Source organism: Rhinatrema bivittatum, chromosome 5 (genome assembly GCF_901001135.1).
Source record: "Rhinatrema bivittatum chromosome 5, aRhiBiv1.1, whole genome shotgun sequence".
Lineage (NCBI taxonomy): Eukaryota > Metazoa > Chordata > Amphibia > Gymnophiona > Rhinatrematidae > Rhinatrema > Rhinatrema bivittatum.
Window position 1 is genome coordinate 134,156,033 of NC_042619.1, and position 27,211 is coordinate 134,183,243.

Sequence of the window (27,211 nt, forward strand, 5' to 3'; positions counted from 1 at the left end):
TTTAGTCTCATGCAGGATGTTTATCCTGTTGGACTCTATGCCATCCCGGACATAAGGCGCCACACCTCCTCCCGAGTGCTCCTCTCTGTCATTGCGATATAATTTGTACCCCGGTATAGCACTGTCCCATTGGTTATCCTCTTTCCACCATGTCTCTGAGATGCCAATTAAGTCTATGTCATCATTTACTGCTATACATTCTAATTCTCCCATCTTACTTCTTAGACATCTGGCATTAGCATACAAATATTTCAAAGTTTGTTTTTTGTTTGTATTTTCATTCTTCTTTTTAATTGATAGGGATAAGTTAGAATGTTTTAGCTCAGGTGAGTTTTTAGTTACAGGCACTTGGACTACTTTTCTAATTATTGGAACCTCACTGTTGGGATGCCCTAATTCTAATGCATCATTAGTATCCTTTAAAGATACCTCTCTCCGAACCATGCGCTGCTGAGCGACTGTCGGCTTTCCCCTTTGTTCTAGTTTAAAAGCTGCTCTATCTCCTTTTTAAAGGTTAGCGCCAGCAGTCTGGTTCCACCCTGGTTAAGGTGGAGCCCATCCCTTCGGAAGAGACTCCCCCTTCCCCAAAAGGTTCCCCAGTTCCTAACAAAACTGAATCCCTCTTCCTTGCACCATCGAGTGGGAAAGAGCCCACGCCCATATCTGTGCAGCTTCCTGACACAGAAGGCAGGAGTTCGTTCCCCCTTGCTTGTTGATGTACCACATTGCCACCTGGTTGTCAGTCTGAATCAGGATGGCCTTGTTTGAGAGGCAATCCTGAAAGACTCTGAGGGCATATCTGATCGCCCGAAGCTCCAGGGAATTTATCTGATGTTTGGCTTCCTCTGGAGACCAGGTTCCCTGAGTCTGCAGGCCATCGACATGAGCACCCCAACCTAGGTTGGAGGCGTCCGTTGTCAGGATAATTTGAGGTTCTGGAGCTTGAAAGAAACATAGAAATGACGGCAGAAGCTGACCAGCAAGCTTTCACACTTGTTTTTTTCTCATACTTATCTGTTACTCTTGGCCCTTAGTAACCTTTTGGTTCCAATTCCCTTCCTCCCCCACCATTAATGTAGAGAGCAGTGCTGTAACTGCATCTAAGTGAAGGATCTAGTTTAATTGGTTAGGGGTAGTAACTGCCTCAATAAGCAAGCTACTCCCACGCATATTTGTTTACCCAGCCAGTGCAATTCAGTCCTTGTTGGTTGTTGTCTGAATATAAATCCACTTTTCTTCATTCACCCCCTGCCATTGAAGCAGAGCCACGCTGGATATACATTGAAAGTGAAGTATCAGGCTTATTTGGTTTGGGGTAGTTACCGCCGTAACAAGAAAGCTACTCCCCGCTTTGTGAATGCAAATCCTTTTTTCCACATTTCTTCTTGCCGTTGAACCATAGTGCAATGTTGGAGTCGCATTAACCGTGTGTATGTTTATTGAATAAGGGTATTATCTCCAGGTAGTAGCCGTCATTCCCGCAAGCCACCCTTCTCTTCGTTCACATCCTCTAGACTTTATGAATCCACAGTGTTTATCACACGCCCCTTTGAAGTCTTTCACAGTTTGGGTCTTCAAGACTTCCTTCGGAAGAGCGTTCCAGGCATCCACCACCCTCTCTGTGAAGAAATACTTCCTGACATTGGTTCTGAGTCTTCCTCCCTGGAGCTTCAAATCGTGACCCCTGGTTCTGCTGATTTTTTTCCAATGGAAAAGGTTTGTCTTTGGATCATTAAAACCCTTCAAGTATCCGAAAGTCTGTATCATATCACCTCTGCTCCTCCTTTCCTCCAGGGTGTACATATTTATATTCTTCAATCTCTCCTCATAAGTCATTCGATGAAGACCATCCACCTTTTTGGTCGCCCTTCTCTGGACTGCCTCCATCCTGTCTCTCTCCTTTTGGAGATACAGTCTCCAGAACTGAGCACAGTACTCTAGGTGAGGCCTCACCAAGGACCTGTACAAGGGGATAATCACTTCCCTTTTCTTACTCGATATTCCTCTCTCTATGCAGCCCAGCATTCTTCTGGGTTTAGCTATCGCCTTGTCACATTGTTTCCCCAATTTCAGATCGTTAGACACTATCACCCCAAGGTCTCTCTCCTGTTCCGTGTACATCAGCCCTTCACCCCCCCCCCCCCCCCCCCCATCAAATACAGTTCTTTCGGATTACAACACCCCATATGCATGACTCTGCACTTCTTGGCATTGAATCTCAGCTGCCATATCTTCGACCACTCACCCAGCTTCCTTAAATCCCATCTCATTCTACTCCTTCCGGCGTGTCCACTCTATTGCAGATCTTAGTGTCATCCGCAAAAAGACAAACCTTGGAGCGACGAGGCAAGATGGCGGCATAGGCAGAAGGTAGATCGCACTGCTCCGGTATTCAATACCCTAAACCTTGGTTTCCTAACAAGATATGCCTTCAAAAAGAAAAGGTAGAATAAGGATTTTTCCACCTGAATCCTTACCACCTCCGGGGCAGCTTGACATCGTGCGGTTTATGCGCCAGCTGGATTTAGATGAGGGAGCCGAGGAGTCCGGTGTGAGCCCTTGTGAGAGAGAACGAGGAGCCCCTGCGGATGAAGCTTCCCTCAGTCCCGATGCCAGGCCGCCTCCGGCTCAGCGTGACCCCGACCGAATCTCTCCCCAGTCGCAGGCTGATGACGCGGCCGGAGCGACGGGGGGAGGGCAGCGCTCAGATCGAGGAGGCTTCCTGGAGGAGTCCAGAGATTGTGGCGACCCACAGAGGAGGAGGAGAAGGGTTGCTGCCAGATGGAACCCGGATTACCACATCGCCCGTCGTTGAGGGTGAGTCCCTGAATTTAACACCCAGACCGGAGGCAGTGATGCTGGAGTCACTGTGGGACTTGATGGTGGGCCAAGGTCAGGCTATAAAGAGACTTGAGAATAAAATGGATTCTCTGAACTATAACTTTCAGCAGAGAATATTGGAAGTACAAACTCAAGCCACTGAATCCACAAATAAAGTTAGAGAGGCTGAAAAGAAAATTCAGTCCCTTCAAGCTGTTAACGCAGCTGTGATAAGAGAACAAATGGCTTGTTCTAGGAGATTAGAAGCCCTGGAAAATAACATAAGACATCTCAACCTACGAATATTGAATTTTCCAAAAATAGCGGGAGAACTTCCTTTTTCTACTTTGAAGAGATTATTTAGGGAAGGTCTGGGTTACACAGAAGAAAATATGCCGACAATCAATTTCTGTAAATTTATGAATAACAGACCCCCAAATTTAGTGCCTACTGTTCCCCCAGCTATTCCGTTGAACCTGACCAGTTTCTTAGAAAACTCTGATACAGATGTTTTGGATAGAAGCACTTTATTAGTAGCTTTTATATCTGTACAAGATCTCAATGGAGTTATGAAAAATTACTTTCGAAAGTTTCCCTTATTATTTTATGGTCAGGCTATACGCATTTATCCAGATTTAGCACAAATCACTCAAATTAGAAGGAGAGAATTCCTTACTTTAAGGCAGGATGTTATTTCCCTAGGCTATTCTTTTATGCTTAGATACCCCTGCAGATGTACCTTAAGGAAAGGAGATGAATGTTTTATTTTCTTCCAGGTTGACCAACTCCGTCAGTTTATAGATGCCCGTAGGCCCACTACATCTTCCCCGGCTGAGGGGGGACTGTTGTAAAGTTAAAAAATCCAGCTTGTCCTATGTTAAAGCTATGATAAGATATATATTTCTCTCAGATTTTCCCTTGCCTCCACTCACAAGCAGGAGTTGTTATATGGAATATAGATAAATGTTTAGAAAAGAAAAGGGTATGTAAAAATGTTTTGTTTCTGTTGAAATGTTCAATTTTTCTTTTCATTGAGAAACTGGATTTAATATGCTTATTTAGCAAAGTTCTGCTATATTGTATACCTTAAAACTATGTTCTGTAATCCAGTAATCTGTAAACATACCTTAAGACATTTTATTTCTCTTTGTATCAAGTTGAAAATGGATAAATAAAGAATTAAAAAAAAAAAAAAAAAGACAAACCTTACCTTCTATCTTGTCCGCTATGTCGCTCACATAGATATTGAACAGGACTGGTCCCAACACCAATCCTTGCGGTACTCTGCTTAACACCGCTCTCTCTTCAGAGTAAGTTCCATTTACCATCACACATTGTCTTCTGTTCGACAACCAGTTTGCAATCCAGGCCACCACCTCAGCACCCACTCCTAAGCTTCTCATTTTATTCACCAGCCTCCTCCTGTGCGGGACCGTATCAAAACCTCTGCTGAAATCCAAGTAGATGACATCGAGCGCTCTTCCTTGATCCAATTCCCTAGTCACCCAGTCAAAAAAGTCAATCAGATTTGTCTGACTGGATCATCCCCTGGTCCAGCAATTCTCCCGACTGTAGATAGTTCACTATTCTTTCTTTCAGCAGCGACTCCATTACTTTTCCCACCACCGAGATGAGGCTAACCGGCTTGTAGTTTCAGGCCTCCTCTCTGCTCCCACGCTTGTGAAGAGGGACCACCACCGCTCTTCTCCAATCACTCTCCACCACTCCCATTTCTAGGGATCTACTGAACAGGTCATTCAGCGGACCCGCCAGCACATCTCTGAGCTCCCTCAGTATCCTGGGATGAATCTCATCAGGCCCCATGACTTTGTCCACTTTCAGTTTCCCCAGCTCTTCCCATACATTCTCTACTGTAAATGGAGTTACATCTACTCCACACCCCTCCAGTTTCTTGTTAACTAGCGATGGTCCTTCTCAAGGGCCCTCTTTAGTGAACACCGAACTCTATTTGTTTAATATTTCTGTTATTTCTTCGTCTCTCTCCACACATTGATCCCTCTTCACCTTTCAATTTCACTATACCACTTTGAACTTTTCTCCTTTCACTGATGTATCTGAAAAATGTTTTTGTCACCTCTCTTTACCTCTTTGGCAAGCCTTTCTTCTGCTTGACTTTTTGCCGTCTTGATTACCTTGTTTCCCTCAGTTCTACCAGATATTCTTCTTTGTATTCCTCCCTTTGGGATCTTTTATATTTCTTGAATGCTGTTCTTTTAACCTTTGTGAGCCACCTCTTCTTTACTTTTCTAACATATAGATTAGTTGCCTTGGTAATTGCTCCTTTTAGTTTGTCCATTGTTGTTCCACATCTCTCTTGTTCTCCCAGCCTTCTAGTTCTTCCTCCAGGTACTTCCCCATTTCCTCAAAGTCTGTGTTTTTGAACTGCAAAACTCGGGTCTTCGTGCTTCTTCTCCGTATCCTTTGTGTGATATGAAACCATATCGTCTGATGATCACTGTTGCTGAGGTGGGCGCCCACCTGGACATCAGAGACGTTATCTCCATTAGTGAGCACTAAATCGAGTATAGCTCCCTCTCTCGTGGGTTCCATTACCATTTGTTGAACATAGCCCCATGCAGGGCATCCACTATTTCTCTACTATTGTTAGATTCTGCAGAAGGGATTCTCCAGTCTACATCCAGCAGATTAAAGTCTCCAACGATCACCACTTCTCCCTTCTTTCCCATCTTTTGGATGCCTTACACCAGATCTCTGTCATGCGCTTCCTTTTGATTTGGAGGCCTGTAAGCCACTCCAATATAACTGGATGCCCCATCTTTTTTTAGGTCGGCCCATAGTGCTTCTTCTTTGCCCCATCTTCCTTGCAGCTCAGATGCTTGGATATTGTTTCTGACAAACAGCCACTCCTCCCTCTTTCCTATCCTCTCTATCCTTCCTTAACAAGTTATAGCCCGGTATTGGTATATCCCAATCATGAGATTCCATGAACCACGTCTCCATGACAGCAACAACGTCCAAGTCTATCTCCACCATTAGGGCTTGCAGATCTGGAATTTTATTGCCCAAACTACGAGCATTTGTGCTCATACCTTCAAAGCTTTCCTCGTTCAGGTTACTGCTTTTCCTGGACTCCTTTTGTGAATTTAGTTGAGTTTTGTTATCCACTTTACCCTTTCCCTTTGCATTTGTGCAAAGGAAAAGTTTAGTGCTTCTGATGACAGAAACATCCACCATAATGAGCTTTTTCCTTTGCTTTCTGACCTGGAATTTCTGTATGCATTGGGTTTCTTCTTTCTTTTCAGATAACCCTTCAATCTTTTTCTCAAAAACGTCTTCAGTATTTAATACAGAGAAGGCTTTTTGTACCTGTTGCACTTGATACAGTGTGTGTCTCTGCATCACAGGTCTAATTCTACCAGAGCCCACTGTAATCCTGTTTTTTTTTTAGTTCCTTAATGCCCTGTGTGAGTGGGGGGGGATAGACTTGTGGGCTGCACAGCTGTCAATAACAGGTGGTCTGTGGATCACTGGTCTTATCCTACCTGAGCCCACTGTAAATCCCTTTTTCCTTGACTTTTGGTTTTTCTGTGGTAATGGGGAATTAATTCCTGAATAATGTAAAGTGGGTGAGACTTTCTTTATTGAAGCTAATTCAGCTTTAACTTCAGCCAGCTCCTTTTTCAAGGAAGAGAGTTCTGAACAAATGGGGCAAGCCCTAAGTTTCCAGATTTCCCTCAGAATAAAGGCTCCACAATAGTTACATTGGATAGTCCTCATTTCAGTAATTTATTTAATGGTTAACACCTAAGGAAATACCAATTTACTAATTAATCTGGTTGCCAATTATGAATTTAGGCAGAGTATGTCAGAAAATCAAAACTTGGGGTGGGTGGGCAGAGGGGTAGGGTGGGAAGAAGTTAAACAGTTAACCCTTGGTCAAGCTAGGTGGAGCAGGACACTTTCTGGAAGTTTATTTTGTCCTTAGTTTTAAATGATCCCACAGGACTTTATGCCCCAATATTAATATCTAAACAGAGATTATTAGCGACAACTAAATACAATTAAGAGAGATTATTTCTACTTAAAAGCTAGAATGTTTTTTTTGGTGGGTTTTTCATTTTTTCTTCCCTTGAATCTTAAAGAAACTCAACAGCAAGAAACCCCAACAAATTAATATCAATAACTAGAAGAGAAACAGATAATGAGATGAAAGCACAGACAGCAATATATTATAAACAGAAGCCTTCTACAATAATTATAATTAATAAAAGCAGTTATATCTTAGCTGCACACTGGAAACAGTCTGGCTCCTCGCTGTGCACAAGGGAAGGCCTTGAGGGAGATTGAAGAGCCGCATCCACCAGTCCAGCGACAGACGGAGCTGCTTGGTAACTTGGACAATGCTGGATATTGGATGATAAGCCTGAGCCCACTGGGACTTCACAGTCCATTGCATGACTCTCATGGCGAGGCGTGCCATTGGAGTAACATGTACAGAGGATGCCATGTGACCCAGCAAAGTGAGGAAATGACGAGCTGTCGTGTAATCTTGATCCTGGAGGCATTGTGCTAGGGACATGAGAGTACAAGCTCGATCCTGAGGGAGGAATGCTTTCACCTGCATGATGTCCAGGTCAGCTCCTATGAAGGATAGGGCTTGAGAGGGAACTAGGCTGGACTTGGATAGTTGATCAGAACCCTAAGAAACAGTAATGTATGGAGAGTTAGACATAAGGAGGCTAGTGTGTCCTTTTGAGTTGGAGCCCTTATAGCCAATCATCGAGATAAGGGTAGGCAGGGACACCTTGACACCTCAGGTAGGCCGCGACCACAACGAGGCACTTGGTAAAGACTCGAGGTCGAATGCTAGGCCGAACAGCAGTACTCGGTACTGGAAGTGCCAGGGGCAGACTAGGAATCGAAGGAATTTGTGGTGAAATGGAGTGATCGAGATGTGTGTGTACGTGACCTGAAGATCCATAGAGCAAAGCCAATCTCCTCTTTGCAGAAGATGAAGTAGAGAGCCCAAGGTTACCATCCTGAACTTTTCCTTCTGAAGATACTTGTTTAAGGCACTCAAGTCCAGGATTGGATGAATGCTCCCTGACTTTTTTGGAATGAGGGAATACTGGGAAAACAACCCCTGCCCCTGCTGGGAGAGGGGCACTGGTTCTATCGCCCGGGACATAAGAACATAAGAAACTGCCATTCTAGGTCAGACCAAGGGTCCATCAAGCCCAGCATCCTGTTTCCAACAGAAGCCAAACCAGGCCACAAGAACCTGGCAATTACCCAAACACTAAGAAGATCCCATGCTACTGATGCAATTAATAGCAGTGGCTATTCCCCAAGTAAACTTGATTAATAGCCATTAATGGACTTCTTCTCCAAGAACCAAGCTAAACATTTTTTGAACCCAGCAACAATAACTGCACTAACCACATTCTCTGCAACACATTCCAGAGCTTTATTGTGTGTTGAGTGAAAAAGAAGTTTCTCCGATTAGTCTTAAATGTGCTACTTGCTAACTTCAAGAAGCATGTACCTGATCGCCTGAAGCTCCAGGAAACTAATTTGGCAACAGCATTCCTGAGCAGAACAGAGACCCTGGATCTCTGTTCTGCTCCCCAGCCCAGGGTGGACACATCAGTGTTTTGGACAATTTAGATAGGAGGACCTTACAAAGAGATCCCCAGTTCCAGATTTGAAAATACCTGCCACCAGGAGGAGGAGTCCTCTAGTGGCGAAGTGACTCAGATGCGAACCTGGAGATTCTGCATGACCTGGCTCTACTGTGACCTCAGGGTCCACTGGGCTTTGCGCATGTACAATCGTGCTAAAGGAGGGACATGAACGGTTGTGCTATTTGGCCCAACAACCTCAACATGTGCCAGGCTGACACCTGCTGGCTCTGCTGAATTTCTGAAACAATGGCCATCAGGGTGATGACCCTTTAACGAGGCAAATTTTTACCGAGGGTACTTCTTCTCAAAATAAGCTCTCTGATTATCATATAACCATATCACACCACAGAGAGATCACATATCATCAATTACCATTTAACCCTTTATTTAAATTCACAACATGTTCACCTATATAGACATATTAAAAACTAAACTAGCACATTCATCCCTCAATCACACACATCATCTAAAACCATATGTATGCTCAAATCACACTGTATATCAATTTTACAATTGTATATATTCCATTAAATACATTTACAGTGAAAACTTTATTAGGTATATGAAACCATTATATCATTAAAATTATTTCATAATATCTGTATTTAAAGGTTTATATTTTTTCTTTTTTTCTTTTCCAACAAAAGATATCCTTGTTTCGCCTTTCTTATCTTTAAAAGATATGCTTTTTAAATTTTTTAGTGAGAGAATTATTACGAAGGCTCTATGATATACCAGCTGTTGGGTTCAATAGCAGTCCCTGAGGAAGCCCAATAAGAAAGGCGAAACAAGGATATCTTTTGTTGGACAAGAAAAAAAGAAAAAATATAAACCTTTAAATACAGATATTATGAAATAATTTTAATGATATAATGGTTTCATATACCTAATAACGTTTTCACTGTAACATGTATTTAATGGAATATATACAATTGTAAAATTGATATACAGTGTGATTTGAGCATACATATGGTTTTAGATGATGATGTGTGTGATTGAGGGATGAATGTGCTAGTTTAGTTTTTAATATGTCTATATAGGTGAACATGTTGTGAATTTAAATAAAGGGTTAAATGGTAATTGATGATATGTGATCTCTCTGTGGTGCCTTTAACGAGGCAGGCAGGGCCTGGCCTGAGCTATGTCTAGCAGGTTCCTATGAAGTCCAATCGAAGTGACAGGCTGAGATGGAACTTCAGATAGTTGATGACAAACCTTAGTGACACCAACACCTGGACGGTCGAGCGAATGGACTTGACGGCCCCTGCCTGAGATGTGCTCTTGACCAACCAATCGACCAGATAAGGGAAAACATGCACCCCCAACCTGCAGAGGTGTGCCATCAAAGCCAGGCATTTTATAAAGACCCATGGAGCTGACATGATCCAAAACAGCAACATCCAATACTGGAAGTGCTGTTTTCCCACCATGAATCTGAGAGAGCAAATGTTGCTTACCTGTAACAGGTGTTCTCACAGGACAGCAGGATGTTAGTCCTCACATATGGGTGACATCACAGGATGGAGCCCAATCACGGAACACTTTTGTCAAAGTTTCTAGAACTTTGACTGGCCCCTACTGGGCATGCCCATCATGGCACTAACCCTGCAGCCAGTAAGGGTCCCACTTCAGTTATTTAAAAGCTACAGGCAGTGCCAAAAAATAAAATAATAAAACGAACCCAACACCACGGGGTGACGGGCGGGTTTCATGAGGACTAACATCCTGCTGTCCTGTAAGAACACCTGTTACAGGTAAGCAACATTTGCATTCTCACAGGACAAGCAGGATGGTAGTCCTCACACATGGGTAAGTACCGAGCTGAGGATGTCCGAACTTGCACCAAATGTAGCCAAATGCGTGCAACAGGCACAACAACTGGGGCGGAATTTGGTAGAGGGCATCCTGAACCCCACCAAGCAGGCGGAAGGGTGTTGGTACGTCACGTCGTAAATAGGTTACACAAGACAGACTGGCCGAAGATGGAATCTTGCTGCCAGCTTTGTCTAAGCAATAGTGGGCTGTAAAAGTATGGAGAGAACTCCAAGTGGCAGCCCTGCAAATGTCAGGAAGCGGCACCGATCGCAGGTGTGCTACTGAAGTCGCCATGGCCCTCACAGAGTGTGCTTTAACACGGTCTTGGAGTGGAATGCCTGCTTGCTGATAGCAAAAAGATATGCAGTCCGCCAACCAGGAGGAGAGAGTCTGCTTACCCACAGGTTGCCCTAATTTGTTAGGATGAAAAGACACAAATAATTGAGTGCTCTTCCTCTGGGCAGCTGTACGGTCTAGGTAGAACGCTAGAGCCCGTTTGCAGTCAAAGGTATGCAGAGCCTGCTCTCCTGGATTGGAATGGGGCCTGGGAAAGAAAGTAGGTAGTATAATGGATTGATTGAGATGAAACTCTGATACTACCTTAGGTAAGAATTTAGGTTGGGTGCGAAGTACCACCCGGTCTTGCAGAAGTTTAGTGTAAGGCGGATAAGAACATAAGAACATGCCATACTGGGTCAGACCAAGGGTCCATCAAGCCCAGCATCCTGTTTCCAACAGTGGCCAATCCAGGCCATAAGAACCTGGCAAGCACCCAAGAACTAAGTCTATTCCATGTAACCATTACTATGGATAGGGTAACTAGGGCCTGTAACTCACTAACTCTACGAGCCGAAGTTGATTGCCAAAACGAAAATCACTTTCCATGTGAGAAGCAAAGTTCACAGGATTGGAGAGGCTCAAATGGTGGTTTCATGAGCCGACCCAAAACCAGGTTGAGATCCCAAGAAGGGGCCGGAGGACGCAGTGGAGGCTTGAGGTGAAGCAAGCCTTTCAAAAATCGTGTAACAAGGGGTTTGTACTCAGATAGGGACACCCCCAATACCTTTATGGAAGGCAGCTACCGCAATGACATGCATTCTAATGGAGGAAGTTTTAAGACCTGACTCTGACAAGTACCAGAGGTAGTCTAGAAACTTCGAGATTGGACAGGTAAAGGGATCAAAGGGCCTGAGAAGAGCACCATGACGTGAACCTGTTTCCATTTGTAGGAATACGATTTTCTCGTGGAAGGCTTCCGTGAAACAATCAAGACACGGGAGACAGGATCAGAAAGGTTAAGGTGGCTGAAAGGATTAACCTTTCAACATCCATGCTGTCAGGAACAGGGCCTGAAGATTGGGGTGGCGAAGGCACCCGTCGTTTTGAGTGATTAGAAGCGGGTCTGTTCCCAGAGGAATGTGCCTGCGAATGGAAAAGATACTGAAGAATTGGAAACTACACTTGGTGGGGCCAGTTGGGTTGCTATCAGAATCATGGTTCCCTTGTCCTGACGTAACTTCACGAGAGTCTTCGAGAGAAGTGGAAGTGGAGGGAATGCGTATAGGAGAGTGGTTGACCATGATAGGGAGAACGCGTCTCTTGGTGGATAATGTTGGCTGCGAGTGAGAGAGCAGAAATTGCCTACTTTGCGATTCTGGGGTGACGCAAAGAGGTCTATTTGAGGATAACCCTATTTTTGGAAGATGGAATTTGCTACTGAGGGGTTTAGAGACCACTCGTGTGGTTGGAAGTTGCAACTCAACTTGTCTGCCAACACGTTGTCCACTCCCGGCAAGTAGGTGGCCCTGAGGTACATTGAGTGGGAGAGGGCCTCCGTCCATATCTGTACAGCTTCCTGACACAAAAGGTAGGATCCTGTCCCTCCCTGTTTGCTGATGTACCACATGGCCACCTGGTTGTCCGTCTGGATCAGGATGACTTGATTGGACAAGCGATCCTGAAATACTCTGAGAGCGTATCTTATTGCTCGAAGCTCCAGGAAATGTATTTGGTGTTTGGCTTCCTCTGGAGACCAGGAACCTTGTGTCCTGGAGATCGCCACATGGGCCTCCCACCCGAAATTGGAAACATCGGTGGTGAGAATTATTTGAGTGTTTGGGCGCTTGAAAGGGCAAGCCTTGTAGAGATTGATGTGATTCGTCCGCCAGGCGAGAGACAGATGGAGTGAGTCGGTGATGTGGACAATGGTCGACAGGGGCTGAAGGGACTGTGTCCATTGCGACCTTAGAGTCCACTACATGACTCTCATGGCCAGGCGGGCCATTGGTGTGACCTGAACTGAGGACGCCATGTGTTCTAGAAGGATGAGAAAATGATGAGCAGTCGTCGAGTGTTGAGACTGCAGCTGTTGTGCCAGAGACACGAGAGTGAGGGCTCATTGTCGAGGGAGGAAAGCCTTTGCCTGTAAGGTGTCCAAGACTGCCCCAATGAACGATAAGGTTTGAGATGGGACTAAGGAGGATTTGTCATACTTGATGAGAAATCTGAGTGAAATTAGAGTGTGTAAGGTGAGATATAGGGATGACAAAACAGATTGCTGAGTTGGAGCCCTGATTAACCAGTCGTCCAGATAGGGGTAGATGTGGACACCTTGAGTCCTGAGGAAGGCGGCAACTACGACGAGGCATTTTATAAATACTCATGGTGCAGATGCTAGGCCAAATGGAAGCACTCTGTATTGATAGTGCTTGGGGCCTACGAGAAACCTCAGGAATTTGCGATGAGATGGAGTTATTGCAATATGAGTGTATGCGTCCTGAAGGTTGAGAGAGCAGAGCCAGTCTCCTCTTTGAAGAAGAGAAAGCAAGGAGCCCAAGGTTACGATCTTGAACTTTTCTCTCTGGAGGTACTTGTTGAGGGCTGGTAGATCCAAAATTGGACGAACGCCTCCCGATCTTTTGGGGATTAGAAAGTACCGGGAAGAGAATTCGAGGCCTTGCTGAGGCGATGGTACTGGTTCTATTGCTCTGGACTGGAGTAGGAGGGAGGCCTCCTGTTCCAGGAGCAATGAATGGTCGGATGTTCTCCACGTCATTAAAGGTGGGGAATCCGGCAGGATGGAGAGAAGGTGGAGATGGTAGCCTTGAGCAATTATTGCTAGGACCCAGTGGTCTGAGGTGATTGATTGCCATATGTTGAAATGGCACAAGCGGCCCCCCACCGGGATATTTGGTTATGGAATCTGGCTGCTCCTGTCTATGCGAGAGTCAAAAGCCAGAAGCAGGGCCCGGTTGGGGGGCTGTCTGTGGCTTTTGCTTTTGAGTTTGATGAGACTATGATTTGAGGAATGGCCTCGCAGAGCGGCATCTTGCTGCTGGTGGGTAGGACTTCTTTGGTCTATAAAAAGACTTTTTAGAGTCCTTCCGGAAAGGCTATTTAGAATGATAATCCGAAGGAAACAGAGAGAGCTGCCTGAGAGTCTCATGATGGTCCTTTAGCTCAGCCACTGTCTTTAGAATCTGCTCGCCAAAGAGATTGTCTCCTATGCAGGGGAGGTCGGACAACCGCTCTTGCACTTCTGGACGAAGGTCTGAAGACTTAAGCCAAGCCCATCGTCTTGCTGAAATAGCGGCTGCAGACACTCTGGTTGCAGTGTCAAAGATATCGTAACATGATTGTGTAATTATAGCATGGGTTATTTTTCCCTATGTTGGGTTCCATATTAAGTGCTACAACCCAAGAAAGAGATCTAGGTGTCATAGTGGATAACACATTGAAATCGTCGGTTCAGTGTGCTGCGGCAGTCAAAAAAGCAAACAGAATGTTGGGAATTATTAGAAAGGGAATGGTGAATAAAACGGAAAATGTCATAATGCCTCTGTATCGCTCCATGGTGAGACCGCATCTTGAATACTGTGTACAATTCTGGTCGCCACATCTCAAAAAAGATATAATTGCGATGGAGAAGGTACAGAGAAGGGCGACCAAAATGATAAGGGGAATGGAACAGCTCCCCTATGAGGAAAGGCTAAAGAGGATAGGACTTTTCAGCTTGGAGAAGAGACAGCTGAGGGAGGATATGATAGAGGTGTTTAAAATTATGAGAGGTCTAGAACGGGTAGATGTGAATCGGTTATTTACTCTTTCGGATAGTAGAAAGACTAGGGGGCACTCCATGAAGTTAGCATGGGGCACATTTAAAACTAATCGGAGAAACTTCTTTTTTACTCAACGCACAATTAAACTCTGGAATTTGTTGCCAGAGGATGTGGTTAGTGCAGTTAGTATAGCGGTGTTTAAAAAAAAGGATTGGATAAGTTCTTGGAGAAGTCCATTACCTGCTATTAAGTTCACTTAGAGAATAGCCACTGCCATTAGCAATGGTTACATGAAATAGACTTAGTTTTTGGGTACTTGCCAGGTTCTTATGGCCTGGATTGGCCACTGTTGGAAACAGGATGCTGGGCTTGATGGACCCTTGGTCTGACCCAGTATGGCATTTTCTTATGTTCTTATGATCTAATCTCATGTTTGCCTGCCTCCAAACCCTTATTAAGTAGGGTGTGGAACTTTTCTGGAAGTGATTGAGGCATGAAGGTTGTCAAGTCTTGTAGTTGCTTAAAAATGACTATTATATTGGGTCATATATAGTTGGTAAGCAGCAATTCGGAGGATCAGCATTGATCATTGAAAGACTCTGCGACCAATGGTATCCAAAAACTTCTGTTTCTTGCCAGGGGGAAAGGAAGTATGAGTTTTGGACTTTTTTGCTTTCTTTTGCGCAGATTCAACCACCACAGATTGGTGATCCAATTGAGGCTTTTGAAAACCTGGCACTGACTGCACCAAGTAGGTAGAGTCAGTTTTCCTGTGGACTGGTGCAATGGAGCCAGGGTGCTCCCAGTTCTTTTTGAGGTCAAGAAGAACTTGATGGATGGGGGTGGAGGTGATTTCCTTGGGCGCGACCAGGAATTGAAGCAACTCCATCATCTGATGTCTGGTCATCCTGTTCCGTCGGTAACTGGAAGGGGGACCAATTCAGAACATGTCCTTCACAAGTTTATGAAAAAAAGGTCCTTTGGAGGAGAACGTTTTCTACTACTTTCAGTTGGGAAGGCAAGTCATCGGTGTCGTGGTGAAGAATCATCAGTCCAGGTATCATAACGATCAGCACCTGTCTCTCTAGGAACTGTAGAGGGATGGGGTAGTTGGATACCTGAAGGTCCCGGTTTAGACTCCGAAGGCATCGGAGGAATAACCGGAGGCACCAATGAAAGTAATGAAGGCCCCGGCGCAGGCATCAATGGCATCGGTGGATGGCTCAATGGCACCGATGGGGGTATCGGTATCTATCTCGATGGCTAGGCAGAACTCCCGAAGGAGAGATGCGAACGGTGTTTCTCCTCCCGATGATAAAGTCAACGGGGGAGGGTACTGGAGCCATCAGTGACCTGGGATCCACCGGAGGAATAGCAACAATAAGCGCTTCCATCCTCAATAGCAGCGGTTGCAAATGCTGCTGGGAATCGGGTCGATGCTTGGTTCCACTATCGGTAGCCGATATCGTGCCGGGGGAACCTGGAGTCGATGCATCGCCTTGTCGATGACCTCCTGAACCATCCGGTCCAGTTCTTCTCAGAGACCTGGAGCAAGCAGAGCCCCGGCTCCGGAACAGAAGAAGGAGGCAGAGGCATAGCCGGAGGGACCACCGTTAGAGGCGGAGTCGCGGCTCCCGACGCCCTGTCGGGTGAGGATTGCCTCAGTGACCCGGTCGCCAAAAAGGTCGGTGCCTTTTCTGGACGGGGTTCCTGCGGCGGCTCGGACGATGGCGAGGTCGATGGTTTCGATACCTCGATGGTCCGAGAATTTCGGTGCCGATGGCGATGTTTCTCCTTACGATCCCCTCGGTCCTGAGGGGGAGAAGAGGGTGTCGAAGGCCAGGAAGTGATCGAAGCCGGGTGGTATCAGTCGGTGGGCGATGCTGGCGCAACGTGACGTGCTGGTTCCGATGACATCGATGCAATGGACAGAGTCAGGGTTTGAGCACAGAAGAGAAGTCCCATCTTCTCCATTCTGGCTTTGCAACCTTTGGGTGTCATTAGGGCACATTTGGTGCAGGTCAAGACATCGTGCTCTCGTCCAAGACACATTACACAGAGTTTATGCGAGTCCATAATGGACATGGTACGAGTACAGTCCGGACACCGACGGAACCCCCGACACCATGGCCATAGAAAAAAATCGAGCCGCGGTACGGTCGACGGCCAGTAGGCCGCTAGGGCCAAACTAGACGGTAATAGACTGAAAACGGGTAAAACCTACTGGAGTACCACGGACTGAAAAAAGTTAACCAAGGGACCCCTATGGGGCAATTTAACTTTAAATAATTCCGTGAGGAAATTCCTGTCAGGAATCTTTGCAGAGCTCCTTAACCGCGTGGCTACTGCTGCGTGGAAAAAAGAAGACTGAAGAGGGACCCCTGCTGGCTGCAGGTTTAGTGCCCATGCTGGGCATGCCCAGTAGGGGCCAGTCAAAGTTCTAGAAACTTTGACAAGTGTTCCGTGATTGGGCTCCATCCTGTGATGTCACCCATATGAGGACTACCATCCTGCTTGTCCTGTGAGAAACTGCTGGTAACTCTGGAAGATCTTGATGTGGGTGTATGCATCCTTTACATCAAGGGAGCAAAGCCAGTCCCCTTTTCGCAAACGAGAGATCAAGGTGCCCAGGAAAACCATCTTGAACTTTTCCTTTCTGATAAATCTGTTGAAGGCCCTTAGGTCTAGGATGGGACAGAGTCCTTCTGTTTTCTTTGGAATCAGGAAATACCTGAAGTAAAATTCCCATCCTCTTTGCCCTGATGGAACAGGCTCAACAGTTCTGGCCATTAAGAAGGAGGAGAGCTCAGTTAGTAGTACCTCCTGATGCACTACTGGCCCCCAAAACAGGCTCATAGGGCAATATGGCAGGGCATCCAATAGATTCAATTGGTACCCTTGATGGACAATGGAAAGAACTCACTGGTCTTAGGTCTTCGCAAAGAACTACAGCCTGCCCCTGACCAGCGGATCCATCACCCTGGGTACGGATAATCGGACTACATTCCTTATGACCCAATCAAAACCCCATCCTTGGAGTTGAATGGGGCACCGGCTGGGCCTTGGGAGCTCTCTGCTGTCTGGGACGGCTGCGGGATCCCTGATGCTGCTGATGGGAGCAAGCAGGTGGAGGATAGTACTTCCTCTGGTTGAAGGCTTCTGAACAAGGTGAACCTTGTCAGCCTTCTTTATTCAAGGCAGGCACCGTGAGGGGCTGTTCCCACATCCTCAGCAGTAACTCCTTAAGGTTGTCATGCACTGGGACTGCCACAACCTCCTCAGAAGGCTCCATGAACTCAAAGATTTCAAGCATTTTGTGCCTGGCACCCTCCTCTTTCAGCAACTGAAAAGGAATAGCCTCCCATGGATACTTCCTTTGCTCCTCTGGAAGAGAAAGGTCTGAGGGAAGACCCTCAGAGCCATCAGTGGAGGACTCTGTGTTGTCATCCCTCAAGGGGTCATGAGGCAATCATCCTCACAGACATCAAAAGGGGATGGGACCCTGGGCACCTGGCCTTCGTTCAGAGGTGCAGGCATGGGGAGAGGGGGAGGCTGCAGGCCTTGGCATCTCAGCCAGCTTAGGTGGAGCTTCCTCCTCTGATGAGCGTATGGAGCTTCTCCAACAGTGGCTCCAAGACTGACAGTGCAGGCTCCGGCGCCGTTGGTCCCTTGGGACAGATGTCCCACATCGCCTGCTTGACTCGCCATTTGAGCTCTTCCTTAAGTACTGCCGAAGCCAACACAGACAGAGGAAGAAAGGGTGACCAGATTCTCTTTGGAACAGAGAGGAGGATCGATGACTGGCATCTGGACCAGTGGAGACAGTCATAGCCCCCTGGCACTGATGAAGGACTGGCATTCCTCGCTGTGAGGTTTCTTCAGAGGCTTCATGGCATGAGATGGTGCATCCCCATGCCCATCACCTTGCATAGACGGAGTCCGATGCTTCTTCGGCTTCCCTCGATGCTCGACAGTCTTTCCCCTGTGCCGAGGAACCAGATGTCCTTGGCCTGGAGGAGCCCAACAATGATCAGTCTTTAGCGCCCCTACGAGCCAATAGCACAGACTGAACTGATGATCCTACCGATGTAGATGGCTGTGTCCATCGGTGCAGCTCCATGTCCTTCGATACTGATGGAACAATCATCTTCGACCTTAAGAGGCGCTCCATCTTGTTGAGACACACTACGTCCTTTCAGGGTCATCTGGGCACATTTGTGGCAACCCTGAACGTCATGCGATGCCCCCAGGTAAAGGACACATTCATCATGATGGCCAGTGATGGACATGGTCCTTAGGCACCAGGAGCATCAGGATGTGGCCATGATGGGACGAAATAAAAGGGAAGCAACATTAAAATCAATCGAGAAGTGGGTTGATGGCCAGCATGCACCAAAGCACCACTGCCGTGGGGAATCTAACACAAAAGGATATTTACCAATAACTGGCAAAAACCCTTACTAGGCACACTATGGGGAGGACTGAGAGGGACCCAGCATCTAACAGGTGAAGAAAAAAATCACACTACGCAAAAAAATGGAAAGTTTTCCAAAAGAAGCCAAAAAGGCCAAAAGTGAGCTCACAATCCGCAATGCTGCAGCTCTGTGAAAAAAATAGGAACTGAAGAGGGACCCCATGGGGGACACATGGTATAGGGTATGCTAGGCATGCTCAGTGTGGCAAGTCAAATTTCTAGAAACTTTGACGTACGTTTTCCATGTCAGGATTCCATCTGATGTCACCCATGTGAGAGAACTACCATCCTGCTTGTCCTCACAGAAACTGAAATCACTCATTATTACTAATGTTTCTAATTTTGTTAGCTTCCCTAATGTCTGTTAGCATTTCATCATTTGTTGTTCATTCTGGGCAGGTGGACAGCAGTACACCCCTATTAATCTATTCCCCTTCTCACATGGAATTTCTATCTGTATAGATTCAACCCAATGGAAGCTGTTTCAGTATTACACATCATAATAAGAGAAGCACACACATGGAGTTCCACAGTCCTTTAAAAAACAAAACAAAACAAAAAAAATACTGAGGTGCCCCCTTCTCACTTCTTAATTTATCTGTTCAATCTAATCCACGATTGGATGTTCAATCTAATCCACAATTGAACATTCTTCCAACCACAAAGCCTAATAACAAATATAAAAACATCTGAGGTAGAATTCCAGCTCATATACACAATGCACTGCCAGCAACTGTCAAAAAAAGCAACATTGCAGATGCACTCTCAACAAGGAAGGTGCAGCTCATAAGGTCTTTACAAATTTCTTAATCCTACCTGACCCAAAGAACTGCCACATGAAACAAGAACCAATTCCAAAATGCCCAACATAAAAGTGCACATCAGTGGGGCTAGCTATAATTTTATTTTTAATTCTAGATTTAACATCAGAAATCATTAATAGCAGCAACTTATGCAAAATGTTGTCAGGAATTATCTATTTCACTAGAAATAAATACCTTACCTGCTGAGTTTTCCTAAATTCTTCCAATAATTTTAATGCCATATCATAGTCTTTCAGTAAATGGTATGCAATAGCATATCCAATCCAGGAAGCACGCTGAGTTGGGCGCAACTGAAGAAGTTGATACCTTGTTTCCTATGAAAAACAAGTACGAGTCCATTCATATGTACATTATCTCTCTAGATTTTTATGAGTATACAAACATCCATAAAAATAAAATAGAATTAAATCATAGAACTTTGTACATTTTGAATTCCCTTTAATTTTTATATTTGTTGACTGCCTATCCAAAGAAGGCATACAATAAGGACATAAAATACAGCAGATAGAGCAATAAAGATCATAAAACAGACAAATATTGAATAGCTGCATGAAGTCCAGCATGATGCAGTAACAAAGAGCAAAAATAAATATACTACAAAGCAAGCCAGTAGATTACACCTATTTACCAAATACAAATACATATAAAAAATACTAATATATACAGAAACAAAACTAAAGAATAGATCCTGAAAACAAGCTATCACCAAATTCATTTATTTAAATACATTTTCAAGCACCTTTTCATCTGAATATTTACTGCTTTCATGACAATACTACTTAAAATATCTAAATAAGCAAACATGAGGGCAACTTTTGTTTGATCAAAGACAAATGTTTCCAACTTAAAACTTATTCCAAGACCTCTGACAAACACAAATTGGAAGGGGGATGAGGGGTGGGAAATAAACAAAGCAAACCAAAGCAGCATTTTTTCATTGCAATGTAACTGAAATGCTTATTTTAATGGGATTTCTTCTTAGACAGCTGGATAATCAGCTTTGCAAGTGGGGGTGACATTTAATGGCACCAAACTTGGAAAGCTTCTAGCTAGACTTTGGAAGCCGAGAAGTTTATGAACATGTACAGGTTTTCTTGCAAAGCAGCCTACACACAACCGTTCATAATCTTATACAATAGCTTATAATTCAACTCTCAAGGAAGGCGGGAGGGTATGTTTAGCTGATTATTTTACTGTCTACTAAAAACACCTATAAGTAAGTCAGTTTTCTCATTCGAGCTAAAGAACTGGTATGTAGCCCAGAAGCGAAGGAGGAAAAACCATCCCAGGATGAAGAGGAATCAAAACATTCAAATCCCAAAGCTGCAGGCTCAACAACCACTGCAGGTAAGAGGCAGAGGATACTGGTGATTGGCGACTCGCTTGTAAGGGGCACAAAGACATCCATCTGCCAACCAGACATGTTATCCCGGAAGGTGTGCTATCTGCCAGGTGCCAAAATCCAGGACATTATGGAAAGATTGCTGAAAATCCTCAAACCTACTAACTACTAACCAATGCTGCTCATTCATGTTGGCACAAATGATATTTTTAAGTACCACACAAATCATGTCAAAATTGACTTCATGCTTTTGGGAGAAGGTAAAGCAGATAGAGAATACCATATGTGCACCTATCTTCTCAATCAAGGATAAATGCCCAGGAAGGAAACTGGCACTCTGGAGATAAATGGTTGCATACATGTTACCGACGAGAGTGTTTCAGCTTCCTGGACCATGGGATGATGTCAAGGGCTGCTGAGCAGAGACAGAAGGTCCACCTGTGAAAAAGGGCACGCATCTTCCAAACAGGCTTTAAACTAGTATCAATGAAGATGGGTGAATAAAATCCTAAGGTAGGTAAAACAATACTTGTATAACAATGGGAAAAAAGGGCAACATCTGGGAAACTATGTACCATAATGCTCATAGTATAGGAAACAAACTCTCAGATCTAGAGGCAGTCATGGAAGATGATGATTTGGATTTAGTGGTTGTCAGAGATGTGGCAAACGAAAACCATGACTGGGATATATAGTTATACCAGACTACGATCTATTCAGGAAAGACCAGGTAGGTAGGAAGCGTGGCACTATATATAAAAAAATATTAAAGCAAGAGAATTGTAGGGCTTATGAAGTAAAGAAACAGCACTGACAGAATCTGGAAAGTAACATCTCTTCATATTGGTGAAAAACACAGACCTCCATCACAGACAGAAAAATTGAACAGAGATTTAATGGAGGATATGCACAAAATTTCTATGAAAGAAGAGGGGATATTGGTAAGGGATTTCAATATGCTGGATGCTGACTGAGGCATCCCAACTTCAGTGTCTTCTAGAAGCAGAGAGATCCTGGATTCTCTACAGGAAGAACTGTTCTGTCAACTGGTAGCAGAACCCCACATGGAGGGGGTGATAGTGGACCTGGTGCTTATCAACAGGGACAGTATTTCTAATGTTCTAGTGGATGATCATCTGGGATCCAGTGACCATTGGATAATGTGGTTCAGTATTAGAGTGCAAGCGATGAAGGTTCATTTCAAGGCAAAGGTCCTAGACTTCAGGAAATCTAACTGTTAAAATGGGGGAATACTACAAGGAGCCTTTAGCTGGATGAGAAAATCTAGGGGAAGTAGAAGTGCAGTAGGCAAAACTAAAAGGAGATATTTTAACTACCCTTTTAGTTAAGTAAATAAAAGGAAAGGGCTGGATTAGCGACGACGTACAAACTATTTAACATTTTTATTTATATAGATAGATGATAAGCAGGACAATCAGCAACACAAGTAGGAATCCCTAGATAATGGTTGCTTTTCAACATAAAAGGTGAAAAATAATCAAACTACCAATAGATGGAAGAACATTTTTGTGGGGCAAAGCTCCTTTTCACATTTATTCTGGAAAAACAACCTAGAATAATAAAAATGGGCCCTAGAGGGAATGGAGTTGGATCCTAAACATCAAAGAAACTCTGAAGGACAGACTGAGCTTACACCGAGTCTGTATCCAAATAATAATAATATGTATATAAGTTCTGAAAATCTCCTCAAAGGAAGGTAATCTTAAGACAAACACACTTAGGGCTCTGACAATATGAGCCTCAACATGCCCATCTACAATTAGATCTGCATGACCATAATGGAAGAAGATGAATTCTGCTAACCAATTAGAAAAGCCACCAGGCTTATTTAGACAAAAATAAACAAAAAGCTAGGTGAACCTTCAAAGGGTTTGGTCCACTCCTGCAATCCTAAGGCTTGTTCAACTCTTGTAAGTATTGGGCCTATTAAAAAAAAATGTTGATAGTACAATTAGCTGATTACAGCGGAAGTCTGATATCATCTTAGACAAACTTAAGATGGGTGCAAAGCCCCATTTTATTATGGAAAAATATTATGTACGATGGGTAAGTCACTAGACTCTGCAGCTCACTAACACTGCACACTGAAGTGACTGAAACCAAATATATAACTTTTCAGGTCAGGTACTGGAGGCTTAAAGGGAGCTTTCATCAAATGATTAAATACCTGCGGACACCGAAAAAGGTAGGAGCAGGAACCGACCGGGGACAGTGAACTTTACTCACCGAGTGATGAAAAACAATATCTCAATGGGAGACCCCTATGAAGGAACATTTTAATGAAGTAATCTTCAAGTTTTTCCGTGAGGAAAATTGTGAGAGAATTCTCACAGAGCTCCTAACTGTGAGGCAAACCGCAGCACCAAAAAAAAAAAAAAAAAAAAAAAAAAAAAAAAGAGACTGAAGGGAGACCCCTGTGGCTACAGGGATTATGGCAAACTGCGCATGCTCAGTGTGCCAGTAAAAAGTTCTATAAACTTTGACAGAAAAGTTTTCCGTGATAGGGCTCCGTCCAGCGACGTCACATGTGAGGACTACCATCCTGCTTGTCCTGGGAGAATGAGATTCTGCTAATTTCTTGGGCCTATTCTTTGAGTGAAAAGCTGAAGAGAATGAGGTACTCATGCTCAGCCTGGCAACCAATGGTTAGTGCAGCTCTATTTGGAGCCTATCCTTCAAGGCCCAAACTGTTGTGGGTTCCATCTTAGCACAAATACCTCAGCCAGAATAAAAAATTTGTAGCAAACTGATAGTTGGTTAAGACATATTCTGTTTGCATTTAAGAAAGCTGGTTTTAAGACATTCTGTTGTATTTGAGAAAGAAGTTGAAGTTACTGACCCACTTCTCAGAGGTTGTGAGAAAAATCAGAGGCTAATTCAAATTTAGAATTTTTCCTCCTATCAGATGACAGAGCATGGATAAGAAAAATTAAACTGTGCTGAAGAAAAAATCATGAGGGGTTCAGCCAAAAAAAATATTCTGAAGATTGCAGGACCATAGGAAGAAGCATACATCTGACAATGTCAAACAAATACAAGTTAAGAGAAGCAGCTGCAGCACAAGAACCATGGCTTGCGGGCAGTCAAAGGATTTGGTCTTTTCCAGAAAGCTCTGGAAAAATCCATCCATTTAGAGTCACTCATGGTCACGTGTCCCATCTGTGCAAGTTGCTGAACCTGCTGGTCTTCAAAGAACAGCAATACAATTTTTAGGCTTCAGAAGGCTGCTCCTTTAAATTCAATAATGTCATACTATTGCCAAGATTCCCTGATATGCAGCCTCTGTGACACTACACAAAATATAAAATAGTTACAAATATTCTAACAATGAAAACTAAGTTTAGCTGAATAAAAAGGATACCAGCTTTATGTTAGATATATATTTTCTAATTCTTGTTTAGCTTCAGAAAATCCAAGTAGCCACATTTGTACAAAAAAATTCCTCATTCATACAATAAGACTAAACATGAATAGGAAGTACTACATTATCTCTATCTAAAAGCAGTCCTTGTTGCATTTTGCAATTGCTGTCTGACCCTAAATTCAGCTCCCAAAAGCAATCTGCAATCAGTAGCTCTGTCAAAAGGTGGATATATGTGCCATAAACCACAGGCAGAGAGGTGTGCATAAAAAGTTACAAATATATATGTAATTTGCAAGTATACCTACCCTGTATCCTTCCAGATCTCTCATTTGAATCTGTAAGAGTGAGAGATCTCTGAGAATTTGTAGATTGTCCTTATCGAGTTTAAGTGCATTCCGATAACATTTGATGGCTTCATCATACTTCTTATCAGAGCGCTGCAAAAGGCCATACACATGCCAGCCTGATATAAGTTAAGGAAAGTACTAGAAAAGTACATCTAGATATCAGAAATGGGCACTAATTAACTAAAACATACAAAAGTTAACCTACCTATCTATCTCTCTTTCTAACTAAACTCATTACCAAAACACAGTGGGGCTATTCGCTTTCATCAATGAAAAACTCTTATGATAAATACATTTTTAAAAATAGATAACCTAGATCTATTTCAGTTTTTATTACAATAATGGTTACTCCATAACACCTTACTTATGGCAAACCAGAAGGTGAAGCATCCGGTTAATGCTTCTACTGAACCCCTCCAAAATACTCATTTATCTTGAAAGGCTTGCAGAACAGAGAGAAGCTACATGTCTAACTCTGTTCCCCCATTCTCTTTGGGAAAAGGGAAAGGTTAAAAAATGATAAAAGGGAACAGGAGCAGCTCTCTTATAAAGAAAGGCTAAATAGGTTAGGGCTCTTCAGCTTTTGGAAGAGGTGACAGGGGATATGATAGAGGTAAATAAAATCATGAGTGGGATGGAACAGGCAAATACGGAATGGTTATTTACTCTTTTATATCAACACTAGGACTAGGTGTCACTCCGTGAAACTAGCAGGTAGCAGATTTAAAACAAACTGGAGAAAGCAAAGTTGTTTACTTGTAACAGGTGTTCTCCATGGACAGAACAAATCAGCCCAAACCAAGTAGGTGGCATCCAAACAGCGCCAATGTAGGAAAAAGCTCTCTCAGAGCCTTGAAAGACTGAAGTCTTTATAAGCATGTGTGGGATTTCCTGCATTGCTGTCACTGTGCTAACCACCTAGTCATTTTATAAGCTATATTCATCTTAGGAGAGGCAGGAGGGATTGTGTGGCTGATTTGTTCTGCTAAGTAAAACATCTTTTGAAGGCAAGAAGCTTTCTCTGTGGACAAGCAGGTACAAAGCAGCCACACGAGTGGGGATTCCTAAGCTAAAAGTTACATGAAAATATTTTGTTCTTTAATAAGAAGTAGCGCAACCTATAAGAAATAGATGGAAGGAAGTTGAAGCTCTTATCAAAATAAAATCTATAGAACTGCTTGGCTAAAGCTACTGATTAGAAAAGTACGGTACATACAGATGTTAAAGTGGAAGCCTTACACATTTCTTGAAAGGACGCTTGATGCAAATGGGCTAGAGAGGATACAGGGGCATTTAATTAACTTTAACCTTTTGTGAAGGCTGGATTCTTGCAAACTAGGAAACACGTGTCTACTTCTTGCTTGGGTAACCCCTGTTTACATCAAACAAAAGAAATAACTGGGAAAACTTTCTGAAATGCTTTATTCATGTCCAGACAGAACAGCAATGCTCTTCTACAGTCTAGTGTATGAAGAGACTGCTCAGCCAATAAAGAATGAAGATAAGGGCAGAAAATTGCAGATGGATAGATAGATTAAAATGGAACTGAAAGGACCATCTTATGTAGAATTTGGTGAGTTCTCAAAATAATTCTATTTGGAAAAATTTGAACATAGGGAAGATACACTACCAGAACTTGAAGTTCACTATTCTGCACGCTAATGTGATTACCACAAAAAACAGAAACCATCAAGTGAGTCACAATGTCAGTAGTCACCAAGAGTTAAAAAAGAGTCATTAATTCAGAAAGAACCACATTAACGTCTCATTGAGTTGTGTGTGTGTGTGTGGCGGGGGAGTTCATTGGAGATTCAAATGATTAATCATTTTAAACTTGGATACTATGGGATGTTGGACAATGTGTATGATTTAGTGGGAATTTCTGGTTAGTTTCCATAATGTAGTAATGCATTACGACTGGCAATATGGAGGCTACGCAGAAGTGATTAATTCTTTCATGTGTGTTAGCGATAACTTAAGGCAGCACATCACAAAGTGGCTAAAGAGCAAAGCATAGACAAGCTATAAATGTAAATTAGATGAACCAGTCAATAACCAGTAGTTGTTTACTTCTAAAAAGAATGTTAGATTGCATAAGTAAAGCTCTGTTTGTGACTAATTAATGAGCCTAATGAATATTTTTGATGCAGTTCCCATTTCTGAACCAATCAGGCTTTTGTTACAGTTCCGCAATCTTGGGAAATAAGCATATCTGGGAAATGGTATAAATAATCAAGAAAGACCTGACATTTGATTGTCTATTCCATGTATTTATCCTTGTTTTGTATAATGCAGAAGAAAGAAAAAGTATAAATGTATGAATTGTTACTGCATATGCTAAGATTGGCTGAGCATTCTTCTGTACGTACAGATAATAAAAAGACAAACTGTAGGAATTATTGGCTGCATCATTTTTATTTTTCAGTCTAATTATGGGGCAAAAAGGGACCAAGGGAATAAAAATTCCACAATGGTATGCA

At 43.5% G+C, this 27,211-nt stretch overlaps 1 protein-coding gene across 1 annotated transcript in view; it reads right to left on the bottom strand.

The window, feature by feature from the left end:
• Positions 1–27,211, bottom strand: part of NAA16 (N(alpha)-acetyltransferase 16, NatA auxiliary subunit) — a 468,335-nt gene that overhangs the window by 316,392 nt on the left and 124,732 nt on the right. The window contains 2 exon segments of the mRNA XM_029602955.1: positions 19,837–19,971; positions 24,690–24,847. Of these exon segments, the coding sequence (XP_029458815.1) occupies positions 19,837–19,971; positions 24,690–24,847 (293 nt within the window).